At 42.3% G+C, this 25975-nt stretch overlaps 1 protein-coding gene across 19 annotated transcripts in view; it reads right to left on the minus strand.

Moving 5' to 3' along the window:
- Positions 1-2019: 2019 nt before the first annotated feature.
- Positions 2020-25975, minus strand: part of ASCC1 (activating signal cointegrator 1 complex subunit 1) — a 173027-nt gene continuing 149071 nt past the window's right edge. For 14 of the 19 annotated variants that reach the window (XM_063781888.1, XM_016918526.4, XM_016918527.3 and 11 more), the window contains one exon: positions 2020-2949. In XM_063781888.1, the coding sequence (XP_063637958.1) occupies positions 2833-2949 (117 nt within the window). In that variant the 3' untranslated portion in view covers positions 2020-2832. Of the gene's footprint in view, positions 2950-7822; positions 7902-25975 lie in introns of all 19 variants that reach the window. The other 5 variants (XM_024346418.3, XM_063781886.1, XM_063781894.1 and 2 more) reach the window with 1 other exon arrangement.

Raw genomic sequence — 25975 nt, forward strand, 5'->3', positions numbered from 1 at the left:
TAAAAGTTCTACATCAAAACTGTTACTCCCTCTTCCACAATAGCACTGAAAACTGTATTTCCTTAGCGCTATACTGTCCCCAAAATTGGAATACAGACTTCATGAGAGAATATTTTATCTCTGCCTACCACAGCATGTGAAAAAAAAGGAATTTTTTAAAATTTAAATGTTAAAAATGTTCCAATTCTACCAATACCTACCAACTTACAAAACTCTAGAGAACACAGAAATACACAAACACACATTCCATTAACCACCAGAGTGATGATGCTGTCGCGTCATAGAGCCTCTGGAAAACCCCACTGTATAACTGGTGAGAGAAAGAGAGGGAAAAAGGCAAACAACTTGAGAAGAATTACTTAACAAGACATAGGGAAGAGTAATCACTAAATCCTCAATAACACAATTTCCAATTCTATTTAGAATTTGGTATTTGGGCCCAGTGTGGTGGCTCACAGCAGTAATCCTAACACTTTGGGAGGCCAAGGCAGGAAGATGTCTTGAGCCCAGGAGTTTGAGATCGGCCTGGGCAACACAGTGAGACCCCATCTCTACAAAAAAATTTTTTATAAAAAGTAGCCAGGCATGGTGGTGCACGCCTGTAGTCCCAGCTGCTCGGTAGGCTGAGGTGGGAGGATAGCTTGAGCCCAAGAGGTCAAGGCTGCAGTGAGCCGTGATTGCGCCACTGCACTCCAGACTGGGTGACAGAGTGAGACCCTGTCTCAAAAAAAAAAAAAAGAATTTGGTATTCAATATATAAAGCTAAATTTTCCAAAGACAAAAAACTTAGAAAAAAAAGTTTCCTACAAACATTAAGTCATAAGTCTCAGAAACTCAAAAGAAGTGACATTTACTTCCTGGCTGAGGTTGCCCAATGGCTTGTCAGAAAGAAACCAACGAGAGAGAGGCACATCAAGATGAGATGGGGCATTAACTCCACAGTCAGCTTCAGAATTCAGCACTGTCCCTGGAGCACTCATTCCCAAGTGCCACCTAACAACAATCTGAGGTGAAGTAAAATCTCAGTTTGTATAGAAAATGAATATCCGTAGAAAGAGGAGGCCTTCTGGGAAAAAAATCAACCTCGCGGCCAGGCGCGGTGGCTCACGCCTGCAATCCCAGCACTTTGGGAGGCCGAGACGGGCGGATCACGAGGTCAGGAGATTGAGACCATCCTGACTAACAAGGTGAAGCCCCGTCTCTACTAAAAATACACACACACAAAAAAATTAGCCGGGTGCAGTGGCGGGCGCCTGTAGTCCCAGCTACTCAGGAGGCTGAGGCAGGAGAATGGTGTGAACCCGGGAGGCGGAGCTTGCAGTGAGCCGAGATCATGCCACCGTACTCCAGCCTGGGCGACAGAGCGAGACTCCGTCTCAAAAAAAAAAAAAAAAAAAAAAAATCAACCTTGCAGGTACTAATATGTAAGTCCTCCATGAATGATCCAGCTATGCTTTAAGTGAGGGCAACATTGTATCCCAACACAGGAAGGGGTCAAATATGTGAACTATGTGATCATACTAACAGAAACACCGTTAAACATTTTATTCACAAGTGATTTGTGCAGTCCCAATAATAAATCTCAGTGTTAGACACAGTCCTCACAATGTAGCAACTTAACACAGAGTTCAGAAGTGCAGTTAAAGAATATAAAGAGAGAAAGAATCAAGGCAAGAATAAGGAAGGAGAAGAAGGAGAGGACATGGAGGGAGGAAGAATGTGAGGAGGCAGGGGTGGGAGGCTGGGGCTCCCCAGCATTCCCGCCTCCCTCTGCTGGTCCGTGGTGAGGGAGGAGTGAGGGCCTCCTGTGGCTGACATTCTTCCAGGGAACTCTGCACAGTCCTGCTGATATCATCAGTTTCTTTTGCTGCGGCCTTGAAAAGTAAACAAAAAAGGGCTGCAACACTGCAACTCCATCAGGGGCATGGGAAGATGAGGGTGGGGATGGGGTGAAGGAAAAGGAATCCAACAAATATTAAGAGGACAAACTTTGGTAGGAAAATGATAGACCAAGCAAAGTAAAAGGCAAAAAACTTTAATGGTTATTTTGCTAAAGATAAAACTCTGGGTGGTAAAGGAATTAAAGGCAGAGTCTCAAAGAGATATTTGCACCCCCGTGTCTGTATTAGCACTACTGCCAATAGTCAAGAGGAAGCAAGCCAAGTGTTCACTGATGGAGGAACAGAGTGTGGTACACACATGTAACGGAACATTCCATTATATGTATAATACAGGAAGGAAATCCTGTCACCTGACACAACATGGATGAACCTTGAGGACATTATGCTAAGTGAAATAAGCCAGTCACAAAAAGACAAGTCACTGTATGATTCCACTTATATGAGATACTGAGAATAGTCAAAACCAGAGAGACAGAAAGCAGAATGGTGGCTGCGGGGGCTGGGAGGAGTGGGAATTACTGTTTAATGGGTACAGTTTCCATTTTACAAGCTGAGAAGCCTATGGAGATGGACGGCGGTGACGGCCACACAGCATTATGAATGTATTAACAGTTAACGTCACTGAACTGTGCACTTAAAAATGGTGAAGACAGTATGTTTTATGAGTATTTTACGACAATTTAAAAATTAAAAGAAAAAAAACCAGAACACACTAAGGGTTATAGGCACAAATTCTCCTTATGCCCACCACCATCTCAGCTGGTAGTATGATGGCTGTAGACACCATTAGAGGCAATGGTGAATCTATGGGGAACCACCCAGGAAAGTCACCATCCAAATGTCCACATCTCTGCTTGGCAATTAAAACGAAGACACTTTTCTTCAGCACCTGGTGAAGATGTTTAGTTTCTAGTGCTTTCCAAGATCCACCTCAGGAGAAGTCAATTTGTCCACAGGAAGCGTAGTTTCCAAAGCTGTCTACGGTGAACCTCTGAGAGATGTGAATTGAATTCAGCTTTAGGGAGCCAAAGTAGAAGTTCTCAAACAACTGAAAAGGAAGAATAAAAACCCAGAATGAATATTTAAAGTATAGATGAAAATATTAAACATCAGATTATCTTGTAAAAACACCAAACCACAACAATCCCAACAAATCTCTCATGCTTTTTCTTTTCAGTGTTTACTCTGAATAATGATCCAGGAGAGGAGGGATGGGGGTGGGAGTGAGAAAAGAACAGCCAGCTCTTCTCTCTGATTAATTCTAAAGTCTCCCCTGACAAATGCACCAGAGAAAGAGGTGCTGAAAAGTCAAATCCGAAATTCATCTACTGACCAGATATGACCAAGAACTTATAGCAAACGCCCCATGGCCACACCCTGACTCACAGAGTCTGACCAGGCTGCTTCTGACTTCCAGTGACTGACCATGCAGGGATCTCGGCTTTGTTGCACCAGGGTTAAATTTGACATAACATATATCTAATCAACGCCATTTGTTAGGAGCGCTGACTAAAATAAATAGAAGATAAGGCTCCTGACTCACAAGTGATTCAGACAAACCACTGAGGGACACAGAGCATGCACACACACACAGAACAACCCAAGGGACACTTCTACTTGCCAACAGAACAAGTACAAGTGATTACTTATCAAATACCTTTATTAGACTTGGATTCAAGCCAGCGACCTAAAATAAATACTTTTTGCTATGATCCTGTACTTTACAAAAGCTTTCAAAAGTGTGTCAGAGTGAGGGATGAACCATACATACTCCAAGAGGGACTGGACTTTGTGATTACCACATTTATAAGGCAGGACCCAAAATGACATCAGAATTCATCCCAGGAAAATGCAGCCATAGTGCCTGAATAAGGAGCGTCAAAGAGTAAAGAGCGTACCTTCCTCTGTTAGGATGTAGGAATTGCTCTTTCTTAAAATGTCAGTACAATCCCAAGAAAGCCTTGGTTGTTTTTTAGAGACAGGGTCTCTCGCTTTGTTGCCCAGGCTGGAGTGCCTTGGATTGCAGTAGTGCAATCATGGCCTCAACTCCTAAACTCAGGCAATCCTCCCATCTCAGCCTCCCAAAGCACGGAGATTATAGGCATTAGCCACCATACCTGGCCCCAAGAAAGGCTTGTGACACATGTCCCCAACGATGCCTGAGGGGACCTTTGCACATGGACAAGTGACTGTCTTTTCACTTATTTTTATACAACCTCCACACACATGGACCTTGGCCACCATTGCTTTTCCTCTTCCTGCAATTAATGGCCTAGCAAAATGCCTGAGGGCTCATTAAAGGCTAACTTTATAAAGCCCAGTAAATATTGATTCTTCAACATGACATCAACTTGACCCCAAAGATCTATTTAGAGGTTGTGTGCTGCATTGTCTTGTGTTTCAGAAAGGTGATCAGCTCCTGCCTGCATTGATTTACACAATTAACTTCTCTTCCTGGCTTTGGCAGCCTGCTTAAACCATATCCACCCTTTTATGTAAAGAAATTCAGCCTGAAATGGTTATCTGCTAATCCCTTTGCTGAACACTAATTTGAAGTGAAAGACACGTCACTAAGACTGACAGATTTATAGCTCTGCAAACTGAAGCCTTCTAGGTACAGAAAAGCTATAACCAAAGAGGCAATAAAAGACAATACAAAAGAAAACTAAAAGGAAACTCATAATACTTTCAACAAGTTACTTTTTAAGGATTGGCAGCCTGTGAGTGCTCTACCTTCTTCTCTTTGTGCCCATGTTTTCAAGTAGTGGGGAGGCCACAGTGAGGAACTGCAAGTGACCGACCCATGACTTCACTTCACCTTATGCAGATGGCCTACAGACAGCATGAATCTGCCAGGGATATTCTCCTACTCCAGGTTTAAGGAAATAGCAAATGCAGCAATCATGAAGTTAGCTGGGATGTGACTGCAATGCAGTAACAGAAGAATTGAGAGAGATAACTAAACATAAATTCTCACATCCACTAAGGCAAGAGCAGGCTGTGGAAAGAGTGCTGGATTCTAAACGTATGCCCGGACATGTAAGCTGTGTGACTGTGGACAGAAGACACCACCCACTGTACCAACTACAACAGGGGCAAAAGATCATAATGGGCAAAGACCTCATAAGAGCAAGTACAAGGCCAGGCGCGGTGACTCACGCCTGTAATCCCAGCACTTTGAGAGGCTGAGGCAGTGGGATCACCTGAGGTTGGGAGTTCGAGACCAGCCTGACCTACATGGAGAAACCCCGTCTCTACTAAAAATACAAAATTAGCCAGGCGTGGCAGCGCATGCCTGTAATCGCAGCTACCCGGGAGACTGAGGGAGGAGAATCGCTTGAACCTGGGAGGCGGAGGTTGCGGTGAGCCGAGATTGCATCACTGCATTTCAGCCAGGGCAACGAGAAACTCTGTCTCAAACAAACAAACAAACAAATAAACCAAAAAAAAAGCAAGTACAAGTACCTTGTGTGCTCACTGAGCAGGGTTTAAACAAAATAAAAAATATCTTGTAAACTGTAAAGTGCTATGGAAAATTAGTATTTCCGTAGCAATATGGTATTTCCGTATGGTATTTCTTATGACGTTTTTAAATATCTCTCTGCCATCATTACCCTTGTATTTATTTTACCTTTGTAAGTCGCCATGTTCTTTCATACCTTTTGATAATATCACAACAAATGGATTTCTCATCCAGACGTCCCTAGTGCCAGTGCCAATCTTCATGTCACCCTTCCTACCTCTGTTCTTGTCCTCTATGTTTATGATTTAGTAACAGATAATTTACTAGCAATTTTTCAGTTATCTTACTGCTTAGTTATTATCTTTTTTTTTTTTTTTTAGATGGACTCTCTCTCTCTCTGTCACCCCGGCTGGAGTGCAGTGGCGCGATCTCAGCTCACCACAACCTCTGCCTCCCGGGTTCAAGCTATTCTCCCTCAGCCTCCTGAGTAGCTGGGATTACAGGCATACACCACCACACCCAGATAATTTCTGTATTTTTCAGTAGAGACAGGGTTTCTCCATGTTGGCCAGGCTGGTCTTGAACTCCTGACCTCAGGTGATCCGCCTGCCTTGGCCTCTCAAAGTGCTGGGATTACAGGCATGAGCCACCATGCCCAGCCTATTATATCTTTATTCGTTGTTTTTTTCCTTTTTATTTATTTTCTTAATAGAGACAGGGTCTTGCTAGGTTCCCCAAGCTGGTCTTGAACTCCTGGGCTCAAGTGATCCTCCTGCCTTGGCCTCCCAAAGTGCTGGGATTATAGGCATGAGACACTGTGTCCCGCCAATGTATCTTTATTCTTAAGTCTTTTAGTTCTATCAATTATTTCTAATGACTCACTAAAATATAAGCCCTACAGAGGAAGAAGCTGGATCCTACTGTACTGTAACATTATCTAGTAGACTGCATCTGATCGATAAATATCTGCTGGACAAAATGACAGTGAAAACTAATGCTGTAGATGTCCATGTACATCCCCAAGTCTGGAAAGAGAAAACTATGACATGCACTTGTCTAGACTGGATTTAAAGGTCTAATGTATCGGTTCCCACCAAGGAATTTCTGAACAGGACTTGCCAAATTCAATCAAGGGGGCGGGGGACATTTCTACATGTTTCTTATTTGTGAAAACCTGGATCTCTTTCTTAGCTTCAGTTCCTGATCTGGAATATTGCTGAGCACCTGATGTTATGCATTTTCATGCCAAGAGGCACATGAAAGTAGTTCTGTCTCCCAAGTGCTTACCATCTCGTTAGGGAGAGTGCATATCAGAAGAGGGAAATGCTGATGACCTGAGTGTGTCCATCTTATGAAAAGTCACTGAGTCCTTTACTCTGTGATCTGTGTAGCTTTCTGTATGTATGTTCTACTTTAATGAAAAAAGCTTACCTAAAACAATATAGGTAGTAAAGGTTAAGTGTGTGAGATGAGAGGTACAGGCCATCAATAAATGCAGCAGGAGGTAAGGAAACAAGGGATGCTGAGGGCTGCGGACCTAAGAAAGCCATCTGGAGGAGATGAGACCTGAGCTGGGCCTTGTGGCAGGTATAGGGCGTAACACAGAGGAGGGAGGGCAGCATGAAGGCAGAAATGGGCATGGTGGGCTGGGCCAGGCCAACAGTTTAGATGTTTGGAAGGTTCCTAGAGTGAAGCAGTGAGAAAGACAGAAGGAAGGAGAATCAGATTAAGGGTGTCTGGGGGACCTGAGGCTCAAGTTCACAAGTTATACTTCATCCTACATGGTGGAGAACCACTGAAGGCTTTAGGGTAGGTTGGTGGCCCAAGATGAAAACCATGTTTTAGGGAGATTAACCTGGGTATGATGTATTGTGCTGACTGGAGAAGGGAACAAGATAAAGAAAAAAAAGGAGACCATGGTAGTAGTTCAGTCATGAGGGTGATGTTGAGTGTCTCAACTACAAACAGGCAGTAGGCTTGGAAAGACTGGAGCAGATGTGAATGAATGAATGAAGCCATGAATGAAACTATAAATGAAACACAGACCGGAGCTAAATGATGAGAACTTATGAACACAAAGAAGGAAACAACAGACACTGGGGCTTCCTTGAGGGTGGAGGGTGGGAGGAGGGAGAGAAGCAGAAAAGGTAACTACTGGGTACTGAGCTTAATACCTGAGTGATGTAATAATCTGTGCAACAAACCCCCGTGACACATGTTTACCTGTGTAACAAACCTTCACAGGTACCCCCAAACCTAAAATAAAAATTACAAAAGAAACATAGAAACGCCTTGGTGACTTTCTAGATGAGAAGGAGATGGAAAAATCAGTGATGATGGGTCCAATGGGTGTATATGAGGCTGCCATTGACAGTAACAGAACATTTTTGAAAGGGAGCTACTTCATGGGGAAAACAACAAGTTCAGGTGTGTTTACACACTCACGGCTGTATCTTACCCACTAGCTCTCTGTGTCCCAAGCCCTTCTCGATTCTAGGATTTTCCTGGTAGGCTCTGAGAATATGCATCAGAGACACCTGTAGCACAGTTAAGTGGAAACAGATCACTATAAAAGGCTTTATGAGCGTCCCTCCTTTTATTGAGTTGTAGTTCCTTTTATACTAGGGAAATGAACCCTTTTTGTCTATGTTACAAGTTGCAAATACATGTATTTCCTCTAGTTTGTCACTTGTCTTTTGACTCTGCTTATAATGGTATTTACCATGTCAACTTTAATTTTTATGAACTCACAATTATCATAACAGGAGATTTTAAAAACAAAGTTACCTAATGCCAATAATTATACATTAAAAGATTGGCCGGGTGTGGTGGCTCACACCTGTAATCCCAACACTTTGGGAGGCTAAGGCAGGCAGATCATCTGAGGTCAGGAGCTCAAGACCAGCCTGGCCAACATGGTGAAACCCCATCTCTACTAAAAATACAAAAATTAGCCAGGCATGGTGGCGGTCGCCTGTAATCCCAGCTACTTGGGAGGCTGAGGCAGGAGAATCACTTGAACCCGGGAGGCACAGGTTGCAGTGAGCGGAGATTGCATCATTGTACTCCAGCCTGGGCAACAAGGCAAAGCTCTGTCTCAGAACAAAACAAAAAAAAGATCAAAGTGAACTAGAAATATGTAGGTATTGACAACAACAGTAATAAAGATAACAACAGCCAACATTTATTAAGTAAACACATGTGCCAGGAATTATCTTATTGCGTCCTCACAACCCCACGAAATAGATACTATGTTTTTTTTTCTTTTTTTTTTTGAGACAGAGTCTTGCTCTGTCGCCCAGGCTGGAGTGCAGGGGCGCGATCTCAGCTCACTGCAAGCTCCACCTCCCGGGTTCATGCCATTCTCCTGCCTCAGCCTCCCGAGTAGCTGGGACTACAGGCGCCTGCCACTGCACCCGGCTAATTTTTTGTATTTTTAGTAGAGATGGGGTTTCACCGTGTTAGCCAAGATGGTCTCGATCTCCTGACCTCGTGATCCACCCGCCTCAGCCTCCCAAAGTGCTGGGATTACAGGCGTGAGCCACCGCGCCCGGCCAATAGATCCTATGATTAATCCCCATTTACAGATGAGCCTTAGGTTTAGATGGCTTAAGTAATTTGCCTAAAGACACACACGAAGTTGATGGTGTTCGGGACTTCTCAAAATGTGGCACCTTGGCATTTGAGCAAACAGCAGAAGCAGGAAAGTCTCTCTCACCTTCCACAGCCCCTCTTCCCTGAAGCAGACGATAAAACCTATGAAGGCCGTCCTGTGACCTCCTGCTCTTCTCCCCTGAAGCAGGTCATAAGACCCTCATTCGACAGATACCCTCCCTTTGCCCAGAGGAAAGGAATATCCTTATCTGTGAAGACACAGGGCATAGAAAAGAATCCGAACAAACAGGCCTTGCTAAGCCTCCCCTCAGTTTATTACCATTAGACCACACCCTTTGTCCTCCAACCATACTTCTCCATGACAGTCAAACTTACTTATAAAAATCAAACCTACTTACAAAACCTTTATCAAACCTACTTATAAAAATACACAAGTTACCACTTCCTTTGGATCTTTATTTCTGAAGGCTCCCGTGTCATGTAAAGCTTGTATTAAATAAATTTGTATGTTTTTCTCTTATTAATCTGACTTTTGTTACAGGGGCCTCAGCCATGAACCTAGTGATGGGTGAGAGAAGAAATCTTTCCTCTCCTACAAAATAAAGGCAAAAAACTGAGATTCACACCCAGACAGCCTCACTCTAGAGTCTGAGCCCGTTGATTCCTGTACTCTATTGCCCCTTAATGTGAGTGGCTCCCCTTGAAACACAGCCCCATTAAATAGCCACAGTGAGGAACGCTGACCCAGACAACTCCCAAAGACTGAAATGAACATGTTCTTTCACTTGCTGTTCCTATATTCACTGCCACTGCTTTTCCTGAACCTGGTTTAAGGATCGGATGGCTCTAGCTCAGCTGGAAGCATTTTAATTGAATTCTGGATGAAAATAAGCACGAGTCAACTAAAAGGCTATATTTAATTTGGTATTTGAATGGGGAAAGATGAAAAAGCTTAAACTACAAGTTTAAAAAAAAGAAACTTGGTTGCTCTTTTGAACCTGAACTAAACATGAAGAACAAAGTGTTGTATTGTTTAGAAAGTAACAGACCTAACAGGAAAAATTTAAATTAAAAAAGAATCTAGTTAAGGTGTCTGAATCATGTTGAATTTTTTCTCCTCACTGTTGTTTTATAACAATTCCCTTGGGGATTTTGAAACCTAAACCATTTTCTTTCTGAAAACATTTTCCCTGACACGCACACACATACAGCCCTGTTGTTATGGAAGTCAGTATTTTTTAAAACCTGCTATAAAGGAACATAACAACGAACAGTACACAAAACTACAAATATTTAATGAGGAAATGGAAATAGGATTAAAACTGCCAATCGCTGTGATATAATTAGTAAATAATAAGTACTGACTTGGACGATTTAAGAAAATTTAAAACCACACCGGGCGGGGTGACTTATGACTTGACCTCAGAGGGATGGCTGGACTCCAGAGGAGAGACGGCTTGACTTCCGGGAAGAGCCAGCCAGAAACAGGCAGACTTTGGGGTAAGATTACCTGCCCATCTCGTCCCTTCTCCAGCTCCCGTGTCTGCTGAGAGCCATTTCCATCACTTAATAAAATTCTCTGCCTTCAACATCCTTCAAGTGTCTGGGCAACCTCATTCTTCTTGGATGCCAGACAAGAGTTCAGGACCCATTGGGTGCGGGTACCCAGAAAAGGCTGTCACACTGGCCCTTTGCCCTCAGTGGCAGAGGGCAGCCACCCCACATGACGAGGCAAGGGTACCACTGAGCTGATCACACGCTGCTGTCCACAGACAGCGGGACAAAGAGAACATTCTAACATGCCCTCTGGGGCTTTGGGGATCGCTGGCACCCTCACCTAGACACTGCCACGGGGCCCACACAGAGCCTGCTTCTGCCAGCACCCAAAATGGCCAGCCAGATCCCATACTCACTTGCTCACGTGCTCCCTCCCACAAGGGGTTGAGCACAGAGAGCCAAATAAATGGGGCACCCCCGTCACAAGTCTGACGAAGGGGTCAAGAAAAATCCTGCATCAATAATATCTTTAGAAAATTAAACAAACTTTTCCTATCACCAAGTAAAGAGAGAAATGTAGACCTCTGATGAAAGGTTTTTGGTCAAAATCAAGGTTTTCCCTGACAAACAATGGCAAGATAAAATCCAACCATCCTGCTGTCCCCTGCTCACATGATCTGTGAAGCCTACCATTTTCAGTTTGTACATGTTTCTTTCCTAGGGAGAACACAAAGGGAATTATTGATTTCTGGTAATGTTGTGGTATACACTGAAAGAAAACAAATAGCAAGATTTAAGGGCTCACTGTGGTTATTTTTCCTTGCATTCGTTTCAAAGCTTCTACTCCTTCCCCATTGCCCTGTGACACAGCCATCAAAGACCAGAAGTAACTCCAAATGCAACAAGGCTGCCAAAATGAAACTGGCAATCTCAAACAGAGGTGGGGAGGAGGGTGGAGAGGGGCCTTTTCTTATATCTGTGACCTCGGGCTATAGAACCGAATGAATGGCCAGTCCGCAACAGCACAGTGACAATCTGCTGGGGATCCCTGCTCACTTGGCTTTCCCAAATGAGGCTCGCTCTTTTCTTCAATCTTAGACAAAGCTGTGGTTACTCTCTTCCAAGATCCCTCTTTTAAGAAATCTACTTCTTGTGCTGGTGGCCTCGGTGAACTATTTGCTGTCTCAATACTACTTGAATAAGAAGAAATTCAGTTTTGAAGTTAAAAATGAAAATTCAAAATATTCAAGTCTTATGCTATTTATAATCATTCTTGACACACATGAGATAAACCAACCTTTAGAATATAATCTGATGCAACTGAAAGTAAGTACAGGGGGTTCAATTAATTCAAGTATTTAGAAGGATGTACTAGGTCATATTTCTCTCTAAGAAAGGATGCTATTGTTCTCATGTATGGCAATCAGACTTTTGAAACTCAAAGCAGAGTGAATAGGAATAGCAAATGCATGCTACTTTGAGGTTTTCCCAGTGTTTTTCTTCCATAGCCTGTTTACCAACTTCTATTTCTCACAATTATCCCGTTTATAGATAAAAGTAGTAACACTATTTTGTACTTAATAATAACGCTTAACCACCTACCTCCCTATGAGGGATGTTATGAGGATGAACAGAAGACAGGCTGACAAGTACTTTGAGCTCTTTGGGAAGGCACTCCCAGTATGAAGCCTTGCTGTGGTTAAATAACACCTTTCATCTAAGGATCTAAAAGTGTCTTACAAAGCCCAGCTCATTAACTCCAAAAAAATTGCTATGATATAAACCAGAGCTGAGCATTATTATCCCCATTTATATAAGAAACAGGGACAAGCTAGGACCACTAATACTGTCAGAGAAATTTAAGAGTTCCTGGGATGAGGCCTAGGATACAGGCCAGTGGAAGGCCACGTCCACAAGGCAGTGTGTATGGGCCTCTCAATTCCAATAACAAATATGTACCAAAGAATGCCAAGTGGGGAAGCAGGTCCATCCTTAGGCTGTGCATATACAACCAGATAGCAAAGAATGAGGAGCAAATGATGTGAAAAGCTATCATCGCAGCCCTTGGAAGATCCCAATTGCAAAACATCAAAACAAATAATGGTATATTTCAGATGCATTCCTCTTAAAAGAGGCATCTAGGTACAGGACTAGTATGACTTCAGGGAGCAAACAGAAAGATACAAATACCAGACTAAAAATATAATCGATTTTGAAAAAAAAAATCAAGGTTCTTCGTATGTCATGTTACTAATCTCACTCAGAATTAAGATCACTTTATTGGGAGTTAAGTCATCAAAAAGAATTAAGTTCACAAATAAATTTCCCCTCCTAAAAAAATAAATTTTGTTTCAAAGTTATGTTTATTAAAATTCCTCAAACCTAAAAAAAAAAAAAAATTCTGAGTTTCTGCCAAATACCGTGCATTTGTCTTCTGGGCCACCTGTGAGATTACTTCTGAGGAGACCAAATGTGGGAGGTATGAAGAGGCAAGAAGGAAATGGAGATCCACCACATCCGGGGTCAAAAAAAACCTTCCATCTACTTTAAAAATACTCACATGGGCTGTGCCCAAGTGGATACTTTCTAAACATCATCACAGAAGAATGTAATTGAGTCTGTTTACCCTAAGGTAAGTCATGCTCCTCTACACACAGACACACATACCTTCACCTAGGTACAAAAAATTGAAATTTCTTTTCTACTGAAGAAAGGGCACAAAAAGTTTCTTGGGCAGACTAGACGTTTTTAATGCTTTCCTATTGTGAAAATAAGTAATTCAAAATCTAAGCTGTTGGAATCTTAACATATTGTAAGGCTTAAGGGAATGTGATTATGTGAGTCACTTAAACTTGTATCTGTAACCTGGGCAGCTGTAGCTGTTGTTTTTCTGATTATAGATTAGCCTTTTTCCTCACCTACACTGTTTTGTAAATGGTTGTAAATGAATAAACAGTGCCAGAGAAGATCCCTTCCCTTTTAACTGTTGATCTTCATTTTGATTAAACTTCCCTCTTACATTTCTCATACAAAGACTTAAAAGACTATCACATCATCTAGGATGGTATGTTAAATACTTTCTTTTTCTTTTTTTTTTTCTTTTTTTTTTTTTTTGAAACAAGGTCTTACTCTGTCAGCCAGGCTGGAGTGCAGTGGCGTGATCACAGCTCACTGCAGCCTCCACCTCCCAGGCGCAAGAGATCCTCCCACCTCAGTCTCCTGAGTAGCTGAGACTACAGGTGCATGCCACCATGCCTGGCTAATTTTTGCATTTTTTATAGAGACAGGGTTTTTCCATGTTGCCCAGGCTGGTCTCAAACTCCTGGGCTCAAGTGATCCTCCTACCTCCACCTCCCAAACTGCTGAGATTACAGGCGTGAGCCACCATGCCAGGTCCTACACTCCTAAGTTGGAAAGGAAGTGAAAACAAGCTGTACAGAAAAGAAAACAAACTGTAATTAACTAAATTATAGTTCATAAACCAACCTTGTATAGAAAATGTTATAATCCTACTAAATTTGTTTTCTGCCTATATAAGCAGGACCTTAACTTTTAACTTTAAGCACTGACCTCATTTCTGTGAAGTCCCTGTTTCCCAAATGGCCATTCCCAGCTTTTCACTTGAATAAACTTTTAAAAACTGAGTTCTGATCCTTTCCATTATTGCTGGTCGACATTATCAATGACTACAGACCCACTCCCTCCCCTAATTTCTCCATCTTTAAACAGGGATGATCCTTTACAAAGATGTTCTGCAGTTAAAGATAAATTATAAGATGAAATTTTGAGCTCTGATTATTATTGTCACTCACTGACTATAATCTCTAATGCATCACTGCAGGAACCAAAATGCAGAGTATCCTTAAAAGAAAAAAGGAAGAAGGTTTATCAGGTACTCTGACAGCTTACAGGCTCTACAGTCATTATCTGGTCTCATAGGGCTGTAATATTTTTAAAGACCAAAATAGGAACATCTACTTCAGAATAAAAGACAATGAGGGTGGCAGGTAGTGACTATCCTAGAGTCATCTCCAAACACAGCTTAACTCTGCCCAAGATGCCACTTTTAATCTGAAACATCAGACTGCAGTGATCAGTGGTGTGAGAGCCAATAATATTATAGTAGCTAATAATAGCCAATAAAAGAGAGGACATAATGCACTTCCAGAAGGCCTGGGGCACCTCAGATCCAAGGAGCAAGGTCAAGGGCAGTCTGTGGGAGGAGCAATTCTTATCAACATCGTGGCCTCTATTAGGAGAGCAGCAAAAAGGCTGTTAAGTCAGTAGAACAGCTGTGATTTTTCAACCCATCAGCAGGCCACTCCCGTTTTTGTCTCCAATAAAATAGTACCAAAAGGCTTGTGTGTCCCCAGAGCCCAAGTCACCTCTCCACTGACTGAGATGGCATTCCTTGCACAGAATGGGAACAGCAACTTCCCCTCACTCATCCTGCTCTCAAATCACCTGCCTGTCTTGCTGCAGTGAGCAAGAGGAATGCTCAAATGAGCATTAGCCTGACCTAAGGATGTGCTGGCAGAAGGCAGACAAACAGAGCCAGGGAGGGAAGGCTTGAAAACTTCCTTCAAATAATCACTCAGGGACGCACTTTGGGAATTTGGCCTGAGGCTCACTGCTGATGTAAGGATTATCAAGTTTAAGACTGCTGGTAAGGCCAAATGACCTATTAGAGGGTGAATTAAAACTGCTATATACAAACAGGATGCCAGGCAGTTCTGCTGAGCACCTCAAAATTCAAAATGCCAAGGGATTTCCCCTCTCTGCAGTCTTTCAATTTTGAAAAATAGCAAGAAAATAATATGAGTAGGGGTAGGAGGTAGAGGAGAAAAGAGGCTACGCTGACCCGGCTGGAGAACCCACACCTAATCTCCGCCTAATCTCGGCACAGGCTAGGCACACTCCGCCCATTTCCACATTACGTCACAGAATTAGCCTCAGAGATGAGAGGTGAAAGTTCAATTTGCTGCATTATTTCTTCCCAAGGAAGCCTTGCCACAGGGCATGGGTATTACTGCTTTACCTGACAAAACTGCCCCTGGGGCTGATGGCTAGCAGAGACTCTTCAAGCCTGTGACTAGCAACCCTAACGGCAGGTGCCCTTTCAGAACTAATCTAGATGATGTTTCTGCAGATAAATTCTCTCCCTTAGAAAAATACCTCTTCTTAATGCTCTTATTTCTGGTGTGGTCATCTTCCCTCAGGTATTATTCATAATGGTCCCTCAAACAAATGCAACAGAAGATAAATATTTGGTCTCCGTATTACACAGTAGAAAGGAAGAGCAAGTCAGCAGAAATGAATCCTTAGAGGGGAGTACACAGGGGACAGCAACAGGGACATTTCTTCCTGGCCCCCGGCTTTTGGGAGGCTGGGCACAAAGTGGCTGACTATTGTGCCAAGGCAACAGATTCAGGAGCAGCATGGAGGAAACCAGTCACCAGCCTCAGCCCATCTCCACTCCAACTTCTCCACCAACAAGGCAGCATCCAGAAGTTAAAGAGCAAATCAGGCCGGGCGCAGTGGCCCATGCCTGTAATCCTAGCACTTTGGGAGGCCGAGGTGGGTGGATCATGAGGTCAGGAGTTCGAGACCAGCCTAACCAACATGGTGAAACCCCGTCTCTACTAAAAATACAAAAATCAGCTGGGCGTGGTGGCACGTGCCTGTAATCCCAGCTACTCAGGAGGCTGAGGCAGGAGAATCGCTTGAACCCGGGAGGCGGAGGTTGCAGTGAGCTGAGATCACGCCATTGCACTCCAGTCTGGGTGATACAGCGAGACTCCGTCTCAAAAAAAGCAAATCAGATGTCCCTAGGCAACATCAGACAATGCAAAGAGTACACATGCATATAAATAACAGCTATCCAAATAATGGCTGGCCTTGGATTGGCTCCCTGGAAGAGGGGAGAGAGGCTGCCACATGTTATCAACTAAGTTATTTTCAACTAAGTTACCTCATTAGATGGGAAGACATGAAATACTGCATCCTCTGTCAGAACCAAAGGAAACATGCCTTGAGTAGCATCACTGTAACTTTATAGACTCTAACACACACTTTTCTATAATCTAATTCAGATGGCCCTCCTTCCCCTCTGCAAAGGTGTGGGCTAGATGTCAAATAAGCAAAATGCTTTGGAAGAGAGAGAGGGTTATCATCTCCATGCATGTCACAGTCATAAGGCCACTACAATTTAAGAAATTGGTATCAGGCCAGGCGTGGTGGCTCATGCCTGTAATCCCAGCACTTTGGGGGGCCAAGGTGGGTGGATCATTTGAGCCCAGGAGTTCAAGACCAGCCTGGGCAACATGGCAAGACATCGCTACAAAAAAATACAAAAATTAGTTGGGTGTGGCAGCACACGCCTGTAGTCCCATCTACTCAGGAGGCTGAAGTGGGAGGATCACTTAAGCCTGGGAGACTGAGGCTGCAGTAAGCCAAGATGATGCCACTACACTCCAGCCTTGGGTGACAGAGCAAGACCCTATCTCAAAAAAAAAATTCAAAGTTTTAACCTACAATTGAGAGAATAAACTCTGAATTGAATTTCTGATTATACCATTTTCTCGCTTTTAATTTGTAATAATAATGTTCACATTTGAGTATTAATTCTAAAATTGTTTCATCCCTCGGATATGGGGAAGAGAGCATCTTTTTTTTTTTTTTTTGGAAACGGAGTCTCTCACTGTAGCCCAGGCTGGAGTGCAGTGGTGCGATCTTGGCTCACTGCAAGCTCCACCTCCCGGGTTCATGCCATTCTCCTGCCTCAGCCTCCCGAGTAGCTGGGACTACAGGTGCCTGCCACCATGCCCGGCTAATTTTTTTGTATTTTTAGTAGAGATGGCGTTTCACTGTGTTAGCCAGGATGGTCTCGATCTCCTGACCTCGTGATCCTCCCGCCTCGGCCTCCCAAAGTGCTGGGATTACAGGCGTGAGCCACCACGCCAGGCCAAGCATCATTTTTTAAGAAGACGTCACAGCTTCATAGCATAGTGAGCTTCACTCTTGTTTCTTTTACCTCTTTCCACCAGTGTCCTCTAACATTTGGAATAACACTTAGCCATTGTTGATACAAAGCCCCCGAAACTAAAACGGTTTTATTTGGTCTGGTCTCTAACAAAGGGCTGCTTCAAAGAGGACAGTGCCCTGTCACCATCTCTGGGTCCAGATTTATATTCTGCTACTGGTTTGTTTATACTGTAGCTAAAAACACACAATGCAGAATATATGTACAATGGAATAATATTCAGCCTTAATAAGGAATGAAATTCTGACATATGCTACAACATAGGTGAACCTTGAAAACATTACGCTGAGTGAAATAAACTGGACACAAAAGGACAAATGTACAATTCCACTTACATGAGGTACCTAGAGTAGTCAAATTCATAGAGACAGAAACTGGAGTGGTGGTTACCAAGGGGAAGGGGAAATGGGGAGTTGTTCATTAAAATGAGTTTTAATTTGGAATGATGAAAAAGTTCTGGAGATGGATAGTGATGATGGTCGCGTAACAACATGAATGTACTTAATGCCACTGAATTGTACACTTAAAAATGGTTAAAATACGTGGCTCACGCCTGTAATCCCAGCACTTTGGGAGGCCGAGGCGGGCGGATCACGAGGTCAGGAGATCGAGACCATCCTGGCTAACACGGTGAAACCCCGTCTCTACTAAAAATACAAAAAATTAGCCGGGCGTGGTAGCGGGCGCCTGTAGTCCCAGCTACTCGGGAGGCTGAGGCAGGAGAATGGCGTGAACCCGGGAGGCGGAGCTTGCAGTGAGCCGAGATCGCGCCACTGCACTCCAGCCTGGGCGACAGAGCGAGACTCCGTCTCAAAAAAAAAAAAAAAAATGGTTAAAATAGCCAATCTTATGTATATTTTACCACAATTTAAAAAAACAACGGCCGGGTGCAGTGGCTCACACCTGTAAGCACATCACTTTGGGAGGCCGAGGTGGGTGGATCACTTGAGGTCAGTAGTTCAAGACCAGCCTGGCCAACATGAAACCCCATCTCTACTAAAAATACAAAAATTTGCCGGGCATGGTGGCACATGCCTGTAATCCCAACTACTCAGAAGGCTGAAGCACGAGAATCACTTGAACCCAAGTGGTGGAGGTTACAGTGAGCCGAGATCCTCCACTGCACTCCAGCCTGGGCAACAGAGCTAGACTCTGCCTCCAAAAAAAAAAAAAAAAAAAAAAACCCCAACATACAATGGACCCAAAGTGACCCACTCATTTCATCAGTGAACTACATCCAAAATAATATGAACAGTCCTAGAAATGAACACATAAAAAAGATAAGTATTTTCTACAGTAAGAACAGACATCCCGTTCAAAGAGTTCATAAGAATGACATCACAGGAACCAAAGACAATTGAATATTTATTCCCCCTCCCTCAAATGCACCAAGCATGTAGCTTATTGTTTTATATTTAGTAGGTATTTAATAAACATTACCAAATATTTATTTTCATTCTGATAAGAACCAGAAATGATTTTAAGAAAGGTAATGCTAACCTCTTAATTTTTTTTCTATTTCTTGTTATTGTGCTGGCTGGGCCCTTTCAAAAACCCTGCATCATTCCCTGACTGACCCAGGACAACACATGGAAGTATTCCAGTCCCACTGCAAAGAGGAATAACCTGTGAACATGAATTCAAAAGAGAGCAAAGGTATTTTACAGACCAGGGAAGGTGCATCTTCCCAGAATGGATGTTGGCTTCTGCCAAAAATCAGTCAATTTCTTGTTTTGCAGTTCCATGTTAACAATGGTTTCACCTCACTGACAGCCATATCTTCAGATGCTCTCATTAGTGTTTTAAGACTTCACTGTCCAGGCAAAGTAACACATAAGACACATTTAAAAATTCCAAGGAGAAGTTTTGGTGAAACACAGCTTAGAGTTGAATCTTCCTTTCCCTCACCCCCTAAATAGACTGAAATAAGAAGCTACAACACCAAACTGAAGCATTTCAAACTGTACTTTTTCCTTATATATCTGATGCTCTAAGGAACTGCCCAATCACCTGTCAGAAGTCTTTCAGATCCTTTAAAACATAGTATATTGTTTTTCTGTTGCTGTCAAAATATGAAAAGCCCCTAATAATCTTCTGCAATCTATTTTTATAGCTTTTCATCATCAAAGAAGGGAGGCAGAGCCATATCTTATCACTAACAAAGCACCATATTCTAGCAGGATGTCTTGTCACAATCTCCTTCCTAAACTTTCACATTTTTCTGACATTCATGCTAATTGTAAAATTAGCACCATTTACTTGCAAGTTCAGTGCACTTTATTTTTCATTCAATATTTTTTATTAATACCTTCTGTAATAAGGCATAAATGAAGCTGCCTTCAAACAAAAACACTGTCCATGTTTCAAGTTAATCAGTGCATACCATAGAGAAGCACAGAATTAATTTTGGATGTATTTTGAAATAAAAGAAAGTTAAATGTAAATGTAAGCTCATTATTATCTTTATCAGCTGAGTCTTGCTATGTGTAGTAATAAAGCTGCAATCAAATTTAATTGAGAAATGAACTTGAAAGATTGTGAGTATGAGCTATAGGTATATTCAGTTTGCGGCTCTCTTTTCTTGAGTTGAGTAACCTAATTTTAAAAAAGAAATAAATGGCTGGGCGTGGTGGCTCACGCCTCTAATCCCAGCATTTTGGGAGGCCGAGAGGCAGGCGGATCACGAGGTCAGGAGATCGAGACCATCCTGGCTAACATGGTGAAACCCCGTCTCTACTAAAAATACAAAAAATTAGCCGGGCATGGTGGCGGGCCCCTGTAGTCCCAGCTACTCGGGAGGCTGAGGCAGGAGAATGGTGTGAACCCGGGAGGCGGAGCATGCAGTGAACTGGATAGCACCACTGCACTCCAGCCTGGGTGACAGAGTGAGACTCCGTCTCAAAAAAAAAAAAAAAAAAAGAAACATTTGCTAGAAATGAAAATAATTAATTAAACAGAAATTCAATAGGATTGACTGTTGTTAACTATATCTTTATGACATAATTAGTTTATCTTGAGGGCCTATTAAATAAATGCATCATATTTAATCATAAAGCAAAATTGTGTTGGGTGAAATAAAAGAAAAACTAAACTCTAACCTCTAAGACAGGAGTCAGCAAACTTTTTTTTTAAAAGGCCAGGAGGCCACACGGATTCCACCACAAGTACACAACTGTGCCAAATGGTGTGTAAGTAAATGAGCTGAGCTGTGTTTCAACAAAGTTTTACTTATTTGGATTTCACATAATTTTCATATCATTAAATAGTACAGTATTCTTCTTTTGATATTTTTTCAATCATTAAAAAATGTAAAAACTATTCTTGGTTAGAGGGCCATAAAAAATACAGGTGGTGGGCCACGTTTGGCCTTCAAACAGTAGTTTGCCAAGTCCTGCTTTAAGAGTTTATTATATGAAGTACAAGGCAAAAAATATCCCCTCTGGCAAATCTAGTGTTCTATTGATGCATAAGAAAAAATCTTTTTCTTCTCTCCTTCCAAAATCTGATGTCTGTAGAAAACAGTTCCAAAAAAGTTTCCTGAGTGCCTGCCAGGTGCAAGACACATTGCTAAGCACTGAGAGGCACCTAAGAGGCCTCTGAACAATCAAAGTAGGGAGAGGGTGGTAGCTGAGAGATGGAGAGAGCTCTATTGATTTGGACGGCTCTTACCATTAAGGAAGAGGTAGTATCTGTATTGGACTTTGAAGAACATGTATCATTTGAATACAGGGAGACTGTAGTAAAAGAAAAACACAGAGATAAGGACAAAACCTTAGGGAATAGACATATTATGGAGTGAATTTTTTAAAAAGTAGCTCCAGAATCAGGAAGAAAACCAGGAGAGCCAACTGCCACTGAAGCCAAGAGAAGAAAGCATTTGAAGGAGAAAAGGGCTTAACACTCTCAGTGCGGATACTGGGGAAAAAGTAAAAGTAGGTCAAGGCACTGAACAAACAGGGGCTATCAATGACTTTTTACAGTGTTGTTTTAGTATAATGGTAGAGGTGGCAGACAGGTTGGAGAGAATAAATAGGGACTAGTCTGAAAGGGACGGTGGCAGGAAGAATGGCTTTATAGTGCTTATTCAGACTAGAGAAATGGGTTCTCCTTCCTTAAAACAAAAAACACTCTCATGAAAGATGCAGCTACTTTCTTAGTAAATTGCTCTAATATGAAACACTCTAATAAGAAAGTTGTTCTTTATACCAATTAAATTCTTACACTCTTTGAAATCAAATGGCCCAATTTATGTGGTAAGATCAACAGTTAATAAGAGGTGCATCTATCGTAAACATTGCAAAAAGACACAGCCAAGAATCAACAAACTTTTCTGGAAGGTGCTATATAAACACACGTACACCCCAAATGGTTAAGTGTCCTACTAAGCTCCTAAGTGTATGCCTGTCTGTCCTTCTTTCTTCATAAAATTTTTTATTTCAACATAGTTTTACACTTATAAAAATGTAATAAGAATAGTAAAAGGAATCCTGAATAGTTTTATCCTTCCTTCTTTTTTAAAAACCTACTTCAAGAAAAGCATTCTTTGGCTGAACTTCCTGCTTTTTGTTCTTTGTAATGTAGATACTGCCATTAAATTTTGGCCATCAGTTTAAAAACTGTTAGGACTCAAGTAGTTTAGTTAATGTTGTCCATGATTCAGTCATAAGTTGTAAGAAAGCAAAGTACAATATAAGCTCACTTAACAGAGTTCCTGTTTAAAATTCATTGGGCTTCTTTAATCTTTAGATTGATGTTTTTCACCAACTATGCCCCATTCTCTCCTTCAGAGGTTCCAATTAAATATATGTTAGATCTTCTCACTTACTATCCTGAACGTTTTGTTCTCTTTCTGTAATTTTTATCTCTGTCTATGCATCATTCTACATAATTTCTTCTGATCTAACTTCCAGTTCACGATTTCCCTCTTCAGCTATGTCTAATTTGCTGCTAAACCCATACACTGAGCTCTTTATTTCAGTTATTGCCTTTTATAGATCTAGCATTTCTATTTGGTTCTTTTTCAGAACTGTTATATGGGATTTTCTTTTTAATAGTTCCCAATTCTCTGATAAAAATTTTAAGCTTGCCAGCCAGGCACAGTGGCTCATGCCTTTAATCCTAGCACTTGGGAGGCCAAGACAGGAGGATCACTTAAGCTCAGAAGTTCGAGACCAGTCTGGGCAACACAGTAAGACCCCATCTCTATATTTTAAATTTTTTATTTTCTGCAATGGAGTCTCACTCTGTTGCCCAGGCTGGAGTGCAGTGGCGTGATCTCAGGTCACTGCAACCTCCACCTCCCAGGTTGAAGCGATTCTCCTGCCTCAGCCTCCCAAAGTGCTGGGATTACAGGCGTGGGCCACCATGCCTGGCTTTTTAAATTTTAAGAATTAAAAAACAAATTTAAGCTTGGCTTTGATTTCTTCGAACACAGTAAGCACAGTTGTTTTTAGTCCAAGTCTGATAACTCTAGTATGTCATATATTTATGAGTTTTGTAAGTCTGTTTGCTTATTGTGACTGGTTTCCTCTTATGTCTAATCATCTTTGACTGTGTATTGGCCACTTTTGGAGAAAAAGTTCCCTGGAGGAATATTTTTAGGCAGAGGGTGATGGTACCTTCTTCCAGAGATTTCTGTTTGCTACTGCCATATGCCTGGAAGCACTACCAGTTCAGAGCCTCTTTCATCCAAGATCAAGACCTTAGGGTCTATTTCCTCCTTTTAGAACACTAATGTTAATTTTTGCACTGATTGAGAACGCTCTTTGTCATATTTTCCCCTCATATTTTCTCTTTGCCATTTGCCAGAGATTTCCTTGACTCTTTCTTCCAGTCTTTGATTAAATATGCGTATATGTGAGTGCATATATGTAATCTCCAAGGACCCTCTCATTCTCTAATTGATCCTTTTAAATAACATTTTTACTTTCCAAATGATTCTTCAGGAAGTTGCATATCTGTTTCACTAACAATTGTCTACTTCACATGATTGTCAAGAATAATGTAATTGCTTTCAATGCTATATATAAAAGCTATTACAAAATATTAGTATGGCCAACTGAACTGCAGTTTGTGTATTAGCTTTAAAAGCCTGGAGAAGAAGTGACATCTGCTAGTGATTTTACTTAAACAATGTTAAAATATCCAGTCATAGAAATATAACATAGTAAAAAAGGCACAAGAGCCATGGTGAAAATCAAGGGACAATAACTTTATCCTAAATTCCATTTGCTGTTATATATCCGGCTATAATAGTGCAATGGGACATTTAGCAATAGACAATCAAGGAAAGACTTTCTGAGAAATTTGAGTTTTGAGAAAAAAATCTAAAGAAGAGCCAAGTGACTAAGAAAATAATTTTCGGCCGGACATGGTGGCTCACGCCTGTAATCCCAGCACTTTAGGAGACTGAGGCGGGCAGATGACGAGGTCAGGAGATCGAGACCATCCTGGCTAACACGGTGAAACCCTCTCTCTACTAAAAATACAAAAAACTAGTCGGGGGTGGTGGCACACGCCTATAGTCCCAGCTACTTGGGAGGCTGAGGCAGGAGAATGGCATGAACCCGGGAGGCAGAGCTTGCAGTGAGCCAAGATCGTGCCACTGCACTCCAGCCCGGGTGACAGAGCGAGACTCCATCTCAAAAAAAAAAAAAAGAAAAGAAATAATTTTCAAAAACAGTATATAATATGGCTGAATATTGAATCGAATAATAAAACTGGATAATAAAAAGAAACAATGTTTTCTTCCTCAAATGAAATAATACACTTTCTGGCTGGGCATGGTGGCTCACGCCTGTAATCCTAACACTTCAGGAGGCCAAGGCGGGTGGATTACCTGAGGTCAGGAGTTCGAGACCAGCCTGACCAACATGGTGAAACCCCGTCTCTACTAAAAATACAAAATTAGCCGGTCATGGTGGTGCACGCCTGTAGTCCCAGCTACTCAGGATGCTGAGGCAGGAGAATTCCTTGAACCTGGGAGGCGGATGCTGCAGTGAGCCAAGATCGCACCATTGCACTCCAGCCTGGGCAACAAGAATGAAACTCCGTCTCAAAAAAAAAAGAAAAAGAAAGAAATAATATACTTTCTAAATGCTAGTCTCCCTTTGCAAGCATTAATATCTTTTTTTAAAAGCTACAAGACTTCTAGTTTCCAGTCTAGCATTAAGGACTTCGGAAGTCGCCACTCCATCCTAACAGGGAAAAGCTGAACAAACTGAAACCTTGACAACTCTTCATAGGTCTGTCAGAAGACTGAGGTCGGGGACAAATTGCTGCCCCCAAAACTGGAGACACACACAGGTGGATACAGAGAATCACAAGGGAGAAGAAACCCACAGGAGAAACCTCCAGGGAGTGGAGTAACCTAACTGTAACTGACGAACTGCTAGAGGCTGTGTGGACAAGTCTAAGAGTTAGAAACTCCAGGGAACCACCTCACCAAAAGTTTTTGTAATTTTACCTCCAGGAGCTCTACTTGGCCTCCTGCTTCCAGCAGGGGGAGGAATAAAAGAACCATTCTGAAATATGCCAGACCACTTTGTTCTTAACAAGGCCTGCCCTCAGGAGAAACTATTTTACCAGAGCCTAACCTGCTGGGGTTTTATGAAAGCTTAACATACCTAGGGGAAGGATGATATCCAACTCCAGCCCCCTCTAGCCATCCACAGTGGGGAAGAGAAATATCCAGCCCTGGTGGGCACTAACCTTCCATGTGTAGGAACCCCACCTCAGCTCCCTCCAGTCTTCCACATAGGGGCCCCTCTAACCATCCTGTTCCACCTAACGGGGGTGATGAGAAGCATAGGTGATATTCACAGTCCAGTGGCACAAGCTCACCAAAAGACTGAGACCTAATCACAGAATTACAGAACACTTCCCCTCCGTCCAACCTTACCATCACACAACAGTACATCATGTCCCTTTCACCCAGTACATCACGTCCAGATTCAACAAAAAATTACTACAAGACATAGTAAAAGGAAAAAAAAAAAAAAAACACAATTTGAAGAGAGAGGGCAAACATCAGAACCAGAGTCAGAAATGGCAGGGGTGTTGGAATTATCATACTGGGAACAACTATGATTAATATGCTAAGGACTCCAATGGATAAAGGAGACAACATGCAAGGACAGATGGATAATGCAGGCAGAGAGATGGAAATTCTAAGAAAGACTCAAAGAGAAATACTAGTGATTAAAAGCACTGTAACAGGCTGGGTGCAGTGGCTCACGCCTGTAATCCCAGCACTTTTGGAGGCTGAGGCAGGCGGATCACCTGAGGTCAGGAGTTTAAGACTGGCCTGGCCAACATGGTGAAATCCCATCTCTACAAAAATTAGCCAGATATGATGGCGGGTGCCTGTAATCCCAGATACTCGGGAGGCTGAGGCGAGAGAATTGACTGAACCCAGGAGGCGGAGGTTGCAGTGAGCCGAGATTGCACCACTGCACT

Source organism: Pan troglodytes, chromosome 8, assembly GCF_028858775.2.
Source record: "Pan troglodytes isolate AG18354 chromosome 8, NHGRI_mPanTro3-v2.0_pri, whole genome shotgun sequence".
NCBI classification, from domain to species: domain Eukaryota; kingdom Metazoa; phylum Chordata; class Mammalia; order Primates; family Hominidae; genus Pan; species Pan troglodytes.